This window comes from Pithys albifrons, chromosome 18 (genome assembly GCF_047495875.1).
Source record: "Pithys albifrons albifrons isolate INPA30051 chromosome 18, PitAlb_v1, whole genome shotgun sequence".
NCBI lineage: Eukaryota > Metazoa > Chordata > Aves > Passeriformes > Thamnophilidae > Pithys > Pithys albifrons.
The window spans coordinates 8,992,774-9,008,265 of NC_092475.1; the positions used below are offsets into that span (position 1 = coordinate 8,992,774).

At 40.5% G+C, this 15,492-nt stretch overlaps 1 protein-coding gene across 6 annotated transcripts in view; it reads right to left on the reverse strand.

The window, feature by feature from the left end:
* EYA2 (EYA transcriptional coactivator and phosphatase 2) overlaps positions 1 to 15,492 on the reverse strand; it is an 83,946-nt gene that overhangs the window by 38,411 nt on the left and 30,043 nt on the right. For all 6 annotated transcript variants that reach the window (XM_071572596.1, XM_071572594.1, XM_071572597.1 and 3 more), the window contains exons 2-5: positions 9,533 to 9,651; positions 5,695 to 5,743; positions 4,934 to 5,076; positions 1,948 to 2,064 (exon numbers count right to left, since the gene is read on the reverse strand). In XM_071572596.1, coding sequence (XP_071428697.1) covers positions 1,948 to 2,064; positions 4,934 to 5,076; positions 5,695 to 5,743; positions 9,533 to 9,641 — 418 coding nt within the window. In that variant the 5' untranslated portion in view covers positions 9,642 to 9,651. The remainder of the gene's footprint in view (positions 1 to 1,947; positions 2,065 to 4,933; positions 5,077 to 5,694; positions 5,744 to 9,532; positions 9,652 to 15,492) is intronic.

Consider the following 15,492-nt stretch of genomic DNA (forward strand, 5'->3'; position numbering starts at 1 on the left):
ATGCCAAGGTTACAGGTTCTATCCCAGCATGGGCTATTTGCTTAAGAGTTGGACTTGATGATCCTTGTGGGTCCCTTTGAACTCAGAATACTCTGTAATTTAAGATTATCAATAGCAACCTGCCCTTATCAGCTGGTTTAGCCCACTGCCAGCAACCGGGTGACCAACAGGACTGCTGTGAACTTGGCAAAGTCTCAGTGGTCCTGGAGCTGGCAGGCAGGGAGAGCTGCTTGCTCTCATTAGGGAGACAGAGTGATCAGCTCCCCACCCCCAAATGCTGTGCGTGGGAAAGCACTGAGCCCACATTCCTCAGTAGCACTCAGCACAGGAAGGCTCCTGCCTGCTCTCTCAAACCTTTCACTAGCACTCAGCAAGGTAAATAAACCATATGGTCAGGGAGCTTCAGACTGCTCCTCTCATGAGCAAAGAGAAGGGTGGAAATATCCTTGTTTACAGGAAGACACATTTGCTCTTGCTCCCTGTGCCTTGCAGTGAGCACCTGCCACTTGCAGAAACTGTTTTCCTCTGTTTTCTTTTGCATTAAAGGCTTAGTGAGCTGACTGAAATGATCTTCTTGGAACAAATATCTGAAAAGAAGTGATTTCACCAAGTACCACAGCATTGCCCTAGGGAATGTTCATGCTCATACACATAATTCTTCTCAGCATGTTTTGGGACAACACGTGGTGGTGTCACTATTGTTTTCAAGTGTAGTATTTTCAAGTGCTGATGCACAAAATTTGTTTCTCTCAACCTCTTGACCGAACAAAGGGCCCACCTTAGAAACCTCAGTCCCAAGAAAGTCAAGAGTCTGCCTTCTCAAACAGCTCAGTAAGCTAAGAGAGAGCACATGTGGGACAGGTGAAACATGTAGGAGTCACTGTGACAAAAAACCCCAAATCCACAGGCTACCTTTTTGATTTCTTTTTGTGCCACACCCAACCCAGGCGTCTCCAGCATGTGCCATGAGGTATCCAAACTCCCAAAATCACTTTAGTGTTAGAGATAAGTGCTCTGACAAAGCTGGCATGTGCAGTCTCAGAAGAGGGTCAACTCTTAAAAGTCTTCAGCTTTCTTAAGTAATTTCTAGAATAAAATGGATTTTAGCTTGTTTCCCAGTTTTCGTAACTGTTTAGGATTTTAGTTGCTCTCGGACTTAAAATCAAAGTGGATGTCTGAGTCCACCTTTTACTTTCAAGACTGAGAATTAAAAGAATTGACAGAGACAGTATTGCAAGGGTAATGACACAAAAGGGCATTTCACCCAAAATTCCCAACAATATCAAAAAGCAAAATGACAGACACAGCTTATACAAGAACTTGGGAAAGCCATGTAATTCCTCTTCGGTTTTCCAGCCCTTGGAAAATCTCTGAAGAAGGACAAAGCCAAGACAGAGGTTTATCCTCATGTGCATTTGCCTTTCCTGCAGCAGAGTCACTCCTGGGGTTTTTTTTGTAACAATATCAGCTTTTTAAAAAACACTTAGTGGAGAGAGAATGCAGCAATTTCACCACTGAGTAGTTTGCTCAGGTCAACATAAGGCAGAAAGAAGCATAATACTGACAGTACTGTTTGAATGAAGTGTAAAACCACCTTTGTTATGCTTCCACTCAGAATGCAGGAATTCACGCTAACACAAAAATGCCAGGTATGCAGTCACAGAACTAATTAAAAAAAAGAAAACACAGTTTCTGCAAAAAGACAAAGCTTATATTGATCTTATGTGAATTTTTTCGAGGGTATGATACTGTAATCCAGTCCCTCAGTCACAAATCAATGCCTTGATGAGCAAAACAGATCTAACATAGACTTACCTCCTTCCCCATGCTGACTGCCTACACCTAAAAGCTTTCCCCAGTAATTTCAGAAAGAGAATTGGTCCACCATGGGGGTGTGAGATTCTGAGCACCCACAGCTCCTCCTGCCAGGCACTGAGCTGCACTCACCGTGCATCTGGTACGTGTATGGGGCTTGTCCTGCTGTCGGGGTACTGAAACTGGATCCATAGCTGAGAAACCCACTCTGTCCAGGGGAATGGCTCAGGCTGTCCTCTGTTTTAATGCCTTCAGGATATACAGTGGGAAGCAAGAGCAGAACATGAGTGTTTGTCATATAAAGGTAAAAATACAAGTTTAGGAATTAACGATTTTCAGCTACATTTCAATCTAACAAACTCTTTTTTCCTACACTTTCTTTTATATATTTATGTTCAAATACACATATATACTTAATTATCTGCATTACCCAAACAGGTCTCTTAAATAACAGTCAAACAAATTCATCATAAAAAATATCTGAGTCAGCTACATCCTGTATCCATGCCCGAATGCACTTCTCCTAAGATGGGTAAACCATGAATAATATTGTTTTCAAAAACAATTTCTGAACAAATAGTTTTGTTCTAGAATTAAACAAACTCACTGACTCATGAACTTTCTGAACACTTATCAGATGCAAGCAGTGATTAACAAAGCAACAGGACCTTCAGCAAAATAACCTCAAGACTTCTGCTCTCAACAGTTATTTTTCACTTGCATTATATTTTCAGCTTTGTTATCAGAACGTTTATTGGCAAGTTATACAGGAGGGTTATCATCTATTCACAGTTAGATATAACATACAGTTCAGGAACAATAGGTAAGCCCTGAAGCCACAGAAATCTTTTCATTTCTAAACCCAGGCAATTAAACTGACAATTTACAGGGGGAACAGCAATAGCTGAATTAAACATTGCAAGATGAAACCCTTGCTGGTAATGAAAGGGGTTGATATTTTATTCTGAGATGCTGCTGAGATTGCACAGCTGTATTATTAAAATAAACAGCTCAAAGGTGCATCTTATTATGAACCCTTTGGGTGTGATCCTTCCCTCCTTTCCATGTCTATTTGCACACAACAAAAAATGGCCATTGGACACTCCTCGAGTGCTGGGACTAAACAAAGACCCTGTTGATGTTTGGCCCTTGGATTTACAGACTTCCCATGCTGTTGTCATCTTTTAGCACTTGTAGGCAAACCTGCCAAAAGACAAGTGGACTTGAGGTGCCCTTTCCCAAACATGCTGTTTTCCAGCATAATGACTCTTAAAAGCAATAAGCCTGTGTTTGCTCAGGTTTGGAGAAAGTTCTTACAGATCATGTTTTCTCTAATAAAAATCACTTATTTTAGCTTTAGGTGAGAGGACCTGTGATGCAATTTGTGTCCAAGTTAGCAACAAGATGACAAAGTTGCACTGTGAAAGGCAGGACGCTCATTTGGACCCTGAGGGAACATGTTCTGGTGCAAAATTCTGGCTTGGTTGCTGCTGAGGAAGGGAAGCGTGCACAGAGAAGCCACTTCTGCTCACATCCCATGCTTTCCAGTTCCATCAGCACTCTGCATGTGAGCATTCAACCTACCCCAGTTATAATTAATCTTCAGCCAATGGGCCTTTTTGGAAGTCTAAAAAATTGTTGTTAGACAGCGAAATAACTTAGCACCAAATTAATTTCCACACAATGTTCTGTTTTGTCTAGAAACTGGCCCAGTTTTATTTTTGTGCCTAAAAACAATACTGCTTCATTGTTCTTGGTTGTCAGCCAGGTGGGGTTTTTCATATGCTGTGCTGAGTATCTTAGAGAGGCTGTATGGGCTGGGGGAGGGAAACCACTGCTCAAGGATGCTAAGAGGTCATCCACAGGATTTATAAGCAGCATATGGGCCTGACACATGTATGCCCTAAAGCCCCTAGGCAGTAGCAAATGGCTCTACTTTCACCTGCTCTAACAGGACAACTGTTCAGAGTTTGCCTTGGAAATCAGCCAGCTGATGTAAACACACAAGTAGCTCCAGGAGAGCGTCTCAAACTGTTCCTCTCATCATCCTGGTAGAGCTCTGGCTTTGCCAAGCCCACTTCTCCAACCTTCCAGACTTCTGCACTGAATCTCCCTTCAGTAAAAGCCTTGTCAATGGCTGTATAACAACTTCTTGTTGGGAGGAGACACTGTATTTTCCAAATAAATTAAGGTGTTTAAAAGCACAAAAGAAAAAAGGAGTGGAAACAAAACTTAAGCCATTTTAGGGGTGCAAGACTCAGCATTCATGGCATGATCCAGGAGTAAGAAGCCCAAAGCATTCTGTTACAGAGCTGTACCTAAACAAAAGAACATCTCTCTGGTCTTTAGGAACAGTAGGAACTTCCCAGCTCCCTCAAGAACTTGGTATTTCCATGCAGAGTTTGAGGATGCTCTTGATGCTTGGTTTACCAGGCATTCCTCTGTCAGGAGTGCTGGTTTAATTAGTTCCCTGTGAATCCCCAGCTGCTCCTGCCCAGCACTGTCTCCCCACAGCTGCTGGCAAGGCTGTGCAGAAAAGCAGGGAACAAAGCTGACTGGGCTTAGCAATGTTACTGCACCTACAGCTCATAACAATCCACTTGAAAACAAACCATCTTCCAAAACCAAAGTACTCTCTATCACTTCACCCATGCCTTATTCTGTCCTAGTTCTTCTCTAATAATATACAAGAAGTTTAATTTCTTAAAGCAGCTTGTGTCCTTGAGACTTCAGGAAGAATCAAAGAATGCAAAGCGTAGTTTTCATAAATATCATGTTTACTGCAAGAGACTCTGTCTTGGCAGTCAGTCATGGAACACTCACCAGCTACTACTCCTATGTGGCACATCCTGCTGAACCTAAATTTCTCACACCCTACTAGTGACTGGCCCCAAACTTACCCAGTTTGTAAAAATATAGTCCATGGTTTGAAGAGCTGATAGGTAGTTCAAAGTAAATCTATTATTTTTACATAAGTCAGATTTTCCTGTGAGTCTAAAAAGAGAACATTGCTGTGCCACAAATGACATTTCACTCTAAGGCTTAATACTTCAGACACATTTTGCTGGCAGCAAGAGGACCATGTCCCTCAAAGGTATTGTGACAACAGAGTACTCACTGTAGGAGGGTATTCCATAGGGCTGCCCTGGAGGAGGATAGGCTGTGTATGCAGCAGCCTGCTGGATTCCCGTGCTGTACTGAGTCTGTCCATACGTTGCCATTGTTGGGAAAGATGGGACTGTCACTATATGGGGATAATGTCTATTCAGAACAAGAAAACAGAAGGTCTAAGGCAATAGTTACTGTACATGATCTTCTAGAGCACAAGTGGAACACTTTCAGACAGCTTGATAAAATAACATCAAAAGTATCATGCTGAGTACTTTGAGAACCTGGAATTACCTAGACTGGAGCAAAAGTTTGTTTCAGTGTATGGCTCCTGACAGAAGATATCAAAATAAGCTACCTAAATGCATGGGGATTTACAGACTGCACAAAATATATGCAAGTTAAAAAAATACAATAAAATAAACACTCTATTTTCATGTTTCATTTTGAGTTTGCCAAACAAGTGAGTGTGATAGGAAGCCTCTGACATTTCTACATATCCCTCTGTGGTCACTCATAAACACAACAATATTCAAACTGATAAGGTTTGGATTCCCAGGGGTATGAAAACACAGCGCACAGTACCTCAAACCTTATTTCACTCCAGATCTAAGAAGATTAAGAACCAGTTACTCCATTGTGCCAGAAACGTGCACAGGAACAGGTGGATGGGCTTAGGGCAGATGTTTTTTAAGGTGACAGAAGTCTGCACAAAATGGCTGTTCAGCAAAACACAGTTTTTAAATTACAGCACTTGGCACGAGCACTCACTTTGTGGTGTACAGATGGAGAGGACACTGTGGTGCTGCTTTGCTGCTGCCTGGAAAACAAAATTAAAGGGTCTCAGATTTTCATTATGTTCTGTTCTGTGGCCAAGCTGATACCCAAGTTGATACAATTGTTTTCACCACTGCTGGTTTGAGAAAAATATACAGGATTTAGAAAACTTTGTTTTTAGTGAATCTCCCCAAACTGAGGTAGGTAAGAGAGCTATTTTTTCACTTAACAACAAATAAAGATATAGTTTTTAACTGAGAATTATACCAATTGATTGAACTACCAGTTTCTTCTTCTCATCAGTTATGAGGCTGGGCTTTGGAGCCATGACTCATATGCTCAAAGGTATAAAGGCAACTCCTATGATGGCTGAAGTGATTTAAGCTCACTCCACTTTTTGCTCTTTTGTTTTTATTGGTACTCTCCTAGACCATGACTCACTTTCTTAAATGCTCATTAAAACATATCAAATCAAAATAAATATTAAAAATGCAACACTGTAAATCTCCTTAATTTGAACTTTTTGAGTTAGCTATAGCCTACCTTATTGACTTGCCAGCAATTAAAAAAATTAAACTGGTAGAAGAAAACCTGTCACACCAGTTAGATGTGCAGGATGCCTTCTAATGGACTAAACAGTTGTGTCCTGTAACACTACCAAAGAAAAACGTGCCACCAGCTTCAATATTTAGAGAAAAAATTAGGTTTCCTTCATTAAAGATAATAATAAAAAAATTTAAATTAAAACCTGGAAGCTGTACTGAAAACATCATACCAAAATGCCACCTGCAGAAGCAGGTTGCCTCCAAAATGCCATCCAAATTTTGCTTCTTGGTTCCTGGCTGGAGCTGTTAGTTGTTATTTCAGCACTGTAAGTGCCAAAACACTCTCAAAATCATCAATAATCACATCAGGCACAAGTGATTCAGTCTCTACTATCTGCTGGCTGCATCAATGAACACACCAGACTAACTGCACACAGTTTCTCCACGCAGGGAGAACACCAAGGATTGCGATGCAGCACCACCACCCTCAGCACAGGCTGCTGGCACCTCTAGTGCAATTTATTGCACAGCACAGGAAATATCACCCAATCTCATGCAGAAGGCGATTTCTCCACTGCAGGTGCACACGTTGGGTGGAAAGGGAGATTCCTGCAGTGCCTCCAGTGCTTGGCCCAGGCAGGACACACCTGCAGTGCTGCCCCATGTGTCGACAGGGACGTGCCCGAAATGATGCAGGTGGATTTGTACCTTCACTACAAAGTTGTACAAAATTTCATTTGTTTAGCTGTTGGTAAGTTAGTAAATCAAACATTTAAACTGGATTTTATATAGTCAAATATGCAAGTACATATAAAGTCTAAATACATGCAAATAGTCCCACAGGTTTGGGTAACCTGTTACACCATAAACATGGACAGAATGTCTAAAAAAGATCCAACATGCTCACATATGAAATATTTGTTCTTCCTGATTTTGAAAATTTTCTCTCCTACACACCCCCTTTTCACAACATTTTACATGGCTTGATCATTTTTCATTGTAACATGGAGACTACACCAAACTTTTTAAAAACACTGCCATTTAATCTGATACCTTTTTATATTAAATTTCAACCATCATGAGTTCTAACTGAAAATATTAATTACTAGCCATTATGCTTTTTTTAGAATATGAAATTATGTAATCAACCACGAAACCTATACAGAAACAAAACCATAAGGACTCTTCCTTCATGTCTTACAACCCTCAAATACCTTAGAAAAGTAAACCCAACACCCCTATAAAATGTGTTACAGTAATCTATTTCCCAAACTACAGGCAGAGAGGTTTAGTTTAAAAAACTGACAAAGGATACGTTATACAAATGCACATATTCATTTAAACATACATAGAAAAAAGACAGGTTTTAAATCCAAAACTGGGCTTACCTGACTCACCTTCAATCTCTTTATGAAAAATTTGCTTTGACTTACCTGAAAGAAAACAGTTTAGAAAATTAGATTTTTAGATTACGAAAACAAGAGCTACACTATTACCCTCATTACCAAAGTTACCTGAATTGCATTGAAGAAACAGACATTACAGTATTCATTCTTTTATTCATATTATCTTTTACATTGACAAACAGCAGAACAGACAGTTTGAGCATAAGCTTAATTTATTTTCTACTTGGGAAAGACAACAGCTACAAATCTTTTATTTCTGAAAGACTAAGTACAGAGTAAATAAGTTTGCCAAGAATGCAAGCAGGAATTTACTGTGTGTGAATATGCAATATGCTACTGTCATCGAAAAGAAAAGGCAAAGTTAACCCTACAGGCAAAATGTGAACTTAAAATTTTTATGATGTAACTGCACATCTCATGATAAGCACCCATGAAAACAGCAGGCCAGACAGCTACATGGATATCTAAATGAGTAAGTACTATGACTAGACTTGGTTAATTTAAATCTGTATGTGTAATACAGAGCACAGATTTGTATGCATTTATTGGAGTAAGAGCTCTGTCAGTCTGAGAATTGACAAATACACAAGTATTTTCCTGTTCTTCAAATGAAGAGGAAGTATTTTCAAGGGAAAGAGCACAATCATGGTAGCACAGGGGATCATTCTGTAAAAAACAACCATAATATTCCTGTAAGAAACACACCAGCATGAGCTGTCACTGCCAAACTGTGTCCAGCAGCACAACTGTGATGTTGGCTCTCATTTACATGGCATCATAAAAAATAGTTCCTGCACCAAGATGGTTAAAAAATGATGCTCTTAATAATCATTTCTAGCTCTAATCTTTTACGCAAATAGTTACATTTAAGAAGATGTTTTCTTTATATTGTTATTCCTTCTACTGCTCTTGTAAATAGGCAGTCATGATGTGCCTGATTTAATCATGGGATTCTTAATGCCTTAGCAAACATGCAAACAAAACATCTCCTGGGCTTCTAAGAGCCTATAAATGAAGGGTTAAACATCCTACTAAAATATAATAGCCAGTGCCTTTTCCTAACTCCCCTCTAACAGGAAGGCTGACAGATTCTGACCGCAGCAAACAATAGCTGGGATTGTACTAGCAAGAACTAGTTCAGCTGCATCACTTGCCAATAATTTTTTTAGCAGATTTAACATTCTTCTGTTTCCTTCACTTGAACAGTATGATGGGGCAGGGGGAAGGAGGAGGAGGAGAGCAGATAAATTTCCATCAGAGCCTCAGCCACTGAAAGAATTTGTCCTTGGTACCTGCCAAATGTGAAACTGCAGAGCAGAGGCCAGCAGGGCTCACCTTTCGGAGGTGGCAGCAATATATCAGAACCTCAGAGCGATGCAAGCTGGGGCACAGAGCTGCTTTGGCAAGAGGTTTTCTGGCTGCCTGACACATTGCTGGGCCTGGGAGCCCCCACACTCCCCAACTTAAAAGCAGCAGCAAAAGCAGCACAGCCAGCAAAGCCCAGGGCTCATGCTGACACCACTGGGGCTCCACTGGGTCCAAACAAAAACTACCTGGTCTATACAAAATATGTTTTATACCTGCAGTTTTTCCAGTGGAACATGCACATGCATGTGTGTACATGCAGGCACCAACTACACACAGATAAACATCTATGTATGGAATATTTCTATTTCATTTGCATTCAAACCATTGCAGAACTAAAGGATTCAGCCACAACTGGAGTGTCTACAAAAAAAATACACAAAAATCTCAGTTGCTCACTTATACTGCAGAATTAAATGTCAGAAGCAGAGGCCTTGCAGTGGCCAGTTCCCTTTGGTTACATACACATGTATGTTACATTAAAGCCAGCAAACAGTAAGCAGAAGAGCAGCCTACCTTCTATGTCATCTGGAGCCGTGGCATAAATGTGAGAAAGGTTAAGCTTCAATCTGTCAGGGCACTCTCTATTTACAGTCAGACTGGGTGATATCACTAGATCTAGCATTTCCTTATACCTGAAGGAAAACAAAGGAAAAATACAATTTATTCATTAATTATGCATGCTTACTAATGATTCCATTTTTTTTCCCTAAGAGTATAAATATTAAAGCTGATTACCTAAACCCAGGCTTCATATAAATTCCACATAATAACATTCACTAAAGTTTTCATCAAAGGGAAACACTGAATTAAAATGCAGTACTTGCTTCCTTGGAGATTACACCTATCTGATTAATGCTTTCCATTTCTTCCTGGATTTTGCCATACAAAAACTAAATTCCTATCATATGCTATCAAAGCAAGAATGTACACACCAGTGTCCAGTGAGGCTCCAGAACAGATTACTACAGGTTGAAAAGGAAGCTGAGGGCAGTTAAGAGCTTTATCCAGCCTTACAAGATAATAAAGTTAGTGCTGGTGCCAGGGTCAGTTTTCCAGGGACACCCAAAGCAGGTACCTAATGACAACATCTCGGCCATTAGGTGGCAGTGACACAAGGGCAGTCCCTTTCACCTAAATAACCTCATGTGATGTGACCCAAAATTTTAAATTAACAAGATCTAGGACTTGCATCTCTGAAGAAAAACATAATTGCTTATGTGTGCGTCTGATCTGCACTATAGTGAAAGCTTCAAACCTCTGCATTACACATAGTCCTGAAAAGAGAACTAAATCATTATTTCAGACCCTATGTACAACACAAACAGGTCTACTCTGTCAACACCACCATTTTCAATATATGTGACTACCTCCAGCTATAGACCTATTCAGAAGTAGGCTCCAAAGACACCCTTGAAACAGAGCTGCTTGCTTCCCTTGGAAGTGTTGGATGCTTTGGATGGGTACAAAATATGGCATTAAGTGCACAGATTTGCACACCTATGTTTGCAAGTTTGAGTAAAGACAATAGGGTCAGCACAGTGAAGAAATGGTGTGTTACATTCGATACCTGCATGACGACTTTTATGCAAGGCAGGTTTTCTGTGAAACCTTTACCCCCCTAACATTCTCCTCTTGTTTCCTGTGCAACCAAAGCCTGCAGCTGGAACTGAGAAGGACCCACTGGCCAAAGAAAATCTGGAGCTAAATTTCTCAATTAATTGCATTTGGTTTTTTTTAAATACACACAATGCCACGGAAGCCTATTCTAATTTTCTAAGACTTAAACAAGGTATTTCACAGCTTTTGGTTCTAGCCCAGAGCAGATGATGAAAAGGGAACTCAAAGATGCCATGCCCATCTTTGCTTTCCACAGCCCCAGGGAGCATATCCTTACTTGAGTCCCCTGGATGGTGGGAATTAGAGCTATTAGGCAAAAGCAGAACTTTGCTCTTGGACAGAGAAGGGCCTGGGCAAGAGCAGATGGGAGAGAGGGAATAGGGAGGTGAGAGGATCCAAGGCACCTGGAAGTTAAAAACAACAGCACATAAACCTGAAATCTGAAAGCCAGGCTCCTGCAACGCTATTCTATGCACTTCTGGGAGAAGCAAAGAGGTTTGTTTTGATTTTCTGTTTAAAAAACATTCTATGGCTGACATAACATTCTGAGAAACAGAAAACAACAAATCACATCATTTTTATCTGAACCTCCCCAAACACTTACAAAGTCTGCCCTTTGAGGGAGGGTAAGTATTGTTATGAATAGGCACAAATCAGATTCAGTATTTCCACCTTAACCGAACAGCAAAGACCAAAGCTCAGCTCATTTTCACTTTTCCACCCAACAGCTGGGAAGGCACTCTGCCCAGGCAGAACATACACGAATCCTCTGTGAATCTGCAGAACAGCCAAAAATGGGTAGGAAGAGGCTCAACAATGCACAATGTCCTTTCTCCAGGTAGGATATGGCATTTCTACCTCCCTTGGAAAACCATGTGGGCATATGCCACTTTCATGACTAACACGACCTCAAGCCCAGAGGCCGGTAAAGGCTTCCTGAGCCCTGGAGGAGATCTTAAGTCAGCAGTGAATGACCAATGCAGCAGAAAGACAGTACTCTGAATCCAGGACTTGTGTGATCTGTGTCCTGTGTGTCACAGATTTTCTAAGAAAACAAGACCAGCACAAAAATCAATGTTGCTTTGCAGCTACATCTTTGTTGGTAGTGGGTCTCAAAGGGTTCCACCTTCAGATATCTCCCTGTAAGAGGAGCACAACTGACTCCCCCTCCTCCTTAGACACAGACAGACTGAAAATGCAGGTGCACAGGGACCACCACTTGTGCTCCCTCAACTGCATGGAAATGCCACAAGGAGTCAGAAGCACACACAGACAAAAAAGAATAGTTTCCAGGTGTACAAAATCCTACCTAAGCGACACAGTCCAGTGACAGAGCCAAGACAACAACCCAGGACTCTTCACCTAACCCCAAACAAAACACAGCTTGTCAGATACTTGATTCACCCCTCACAGCACTAGAAGCAGCTATGCTGGGAGTTTTTATTCCTGAAATGGCTTATCTCACTCTTGCTGGCACAACCAGGCTGCTGCAAAGGGCTCAGGAAGATTTTTGTGGTGCTTCTCAGTGGGGCAGAACAAGGTCTTTCCTACAAAACTATGGCTCTTAGGACTCTCTGAAAAGCAGTAGGCTGGGCAGGGGCTCTTTTCCCAGAGGAATTATTTTATTCAAATCCACTAGCACCCAATTAAATTTTGTCTGCACGGCTGAGAAGGCAGGGTTCAGTTTTATACTAGGTTTTCTTTTCCACTGTAAAAAACAGCCCATTTCTTTTCCACTTATTTCCTTAATGCTATACCTGAACTGAGGAAAAGCACTGCTGTCCCAGATCCTGCCAAGCTGGGGATGTTCTGCATTGTTTCTCAGATAACACATGCCCTTCAGCATAATCCAAAACCCCATCATTCATGACACTGCCCAGGCTGTTGCCAGGCGAACAGGAGCAGATGTTTAAAGGGAAATGATCTTTTATAATGATTAATGACCTTTAATTACATCACTATTTAGAGATTTCATTAGCAGCTCTCTGACTGATGATTTTTCTGCTGGTTTTGTTCTGTTCACTTTTGTATTAACGAAGTCACAGCACATTTTCCTGTATTCATCCTACGACATTTTCCTGGGTTTTTTTCAGCTCCCATTTTTCTTTAGAGTATGTATTAGTTGCAAGTACAAACAGGTAACTTATCACAGAACTGCCTGTCTGGTTGTGAATATCACGTCTGTGTGGTGTTAGTGGCTTTGCCTGTTTTGCATGCACCATTTACTGATTTATTCATGTGCATTTCTCACTTAAGGACTTCTTGACAAGAGTTTCTGAAATTCCAGTTTGAACCATGGCAAACCACAGAAAATAGTCAAATAATGGAACAAGGCTGGTATTTAACACAGTAAATGATATGCTGGAGTGCAATTGATTAAAATATCAGAGCTTTGTTTGCTTTTTAGAGCAAAAACATTTTCTGGCTTAAGTAATGTACAGCAAATCAGTAATAAAGTTTGCTGAATATGAACTTTTATTAAAACCAGTGATGGCAGCATCTAGCATGCAGGGCTGACAGACATCTGGAAGAGCTTTTGGCTTCTGTAATTAAGAAGAACTTTGTGTGAATTTGGTGCTCAGCTTTTGCATTAGAATCTTCTACTCAAGAATCAGTATTTTGCCCTGAAAGTTGGCCCATAAAATCTCTGTCAAGAACAGAATGTTTTCTCTTTTCTAGCATTTAGGAAGTAAACAATAGAAATAAAACTATTTTTCAGTCATTATGAAGCTAAGAATGCCAACACAGCCCCCTAGGCAGGAGTGGTACAGGCCAAGTCCTCTACTTTTAGCTTTGCCTTGAAGGAGGGAAGTGGAGACAGAGATTACAGCCTAACTGTAAGAGTAACATTTTTCTGTTGCTTCCATGACTTTATCTCATTTTAATTACTTGATCAACTACTTTCATGTTTATTCTCCTCAAAAAATGGTGCAGACAACTATGTAGTGCTTCATGACTCCAGTCATTACTCATCATTAAAGACAGTCTGATTGCCCACTTCGTATCAAAAGCAAATCAGAGGCAAAAATTGTGAAGATGGCCTTCTCAATCTCTGATTCAAAGAAAACAAATAAACAAACAAATCCCACCTCAATCCTAAAACGTTTGTTTTTCTTCATTCCTTGGAAATACAAGATTAGTTGTAATTTTTTTCTCATATGGATAAAATTTTCAAAGGCACCTGCTATGCCTCATTAATTTTCATTGGGAATTACGACTTTCACTGTTTTAACTCCATGGGAAGCACAGTAGCTTAAGCAACTTTGCCAGGACTAATTGGTTGCAAAATTATTTTCCCTAATTTATTTTGCTCCAGTACAAAATAAAAAAAAAAAAGGAATCATTCATACACAAGGAAAACACCATTATCCTGCAGCCACATTCCAGATAGTATAATCATAGGGAATCTCCCATACTGAAGATTTTGGCTACTTCTATCCACACATTTCAAAAGTAATTTCATTTCCTCTGTCAGTACATTCCTCCTCACATTGGACATTCTCTGCATCTATAATAGATTCTTTGTTCCTTTGATTTCAAGAACTCAAAAATGCTTGAGCAGGTAAAAACCATGATGCTATTTTCTTATTTTATAATGAGTCCTAGTTCATCCACAAGTACATCTGATAGATGTATGCAAGAAAGGCCTGAACAGGCATAAAGTTAAACCTGAGCTGGCATAAGTGCTCATGCACAAGAGTGACAGTACAGCCTTGATGACAAGATATCCTTTCAAGGTGACCTGCAGGGCAGTGTGCCTGGGCTGTTTGTATTGCTGAGAGCTGCTTTCTGCTGATGTAACTGGGCAATAAAAGCAGCAGTCCTTGTCTCGATTTATCATTGCCCAGTGTGTTTGAGACACAGAAGGAAGAGGACTGACAGTAGCACATCCTGTAGCACAGCATCTGGGGCAGGGGTACCCAGCTGCATTAGTCTGCAGCACACACTGCCTCAGCCTAAGGATTAGACCCAGAGGAACACGAGAAAAGTTATGTGATAGACAGGCAAGTGACAAAGCACATCAGACTGAAATCAGACATTAAACTGAGGCGGTAGTGAGGCTGCTCCAGACGACAGACACACAGCTACACCTTGTAGCTGCTGATCAGACTGACTCAAGTACAAGATGGGAAAAAATAAAGAGGTGACACAAAGAAGGAGCTGGGGTGTCTATTGACTGAAAGTTGAGCCTCCAGCAAAAAAAAAAAAGAAAAAATCTTCATTTCAACTGAAGCAGGATGCACCCTGAGCAGTGCCTGTGTGTGGCTCAGAGAAAGGTGGACACCCAAACCCTCCCTGGCCAGAGGACATTGATCTCGAGCTGTGCTTCTTCACATCCCCTCACTCCTCTCCTTGTATCACACTGTATCATCTCCCAGTTTCCAAATCTTATTGTTGTTCTTCCAAAACATTCATCTTTTGTTTAGCCCATCACTGGAATAGCTGGTCATAAGGTTATGTTAAAAACCCCCACAACTCTCATAAAGTAAATTACATAGACAAGTAGGGCTTCAGTTTACACAACCAAAAAATAAACCAAAATGAACACAAAAACAACCACTCCAAAATCTGAAATAAGAGCACAAACACCCAAGTAAGACCTGTTAATTCAGTAGTCAAATGGAAAGCTTTTCACAATGAGAAACAATCCTTCCTTTTTCATGTTAACTCCATGTACCTCTAAAATTACTCACTTCACATAAGAAAAAAAATTGTTTGGGCCAGCACTAAGATTTTCAAATTCCTCTTTCTTTTTAAAATGTGCTAATTCTAAACAAGTTTAAGAAAAATAACTGAGAAAAATAACAAAATAGACAATTTCTTTCACACTTCTGAAACCGCTATTGTTTAAAAAT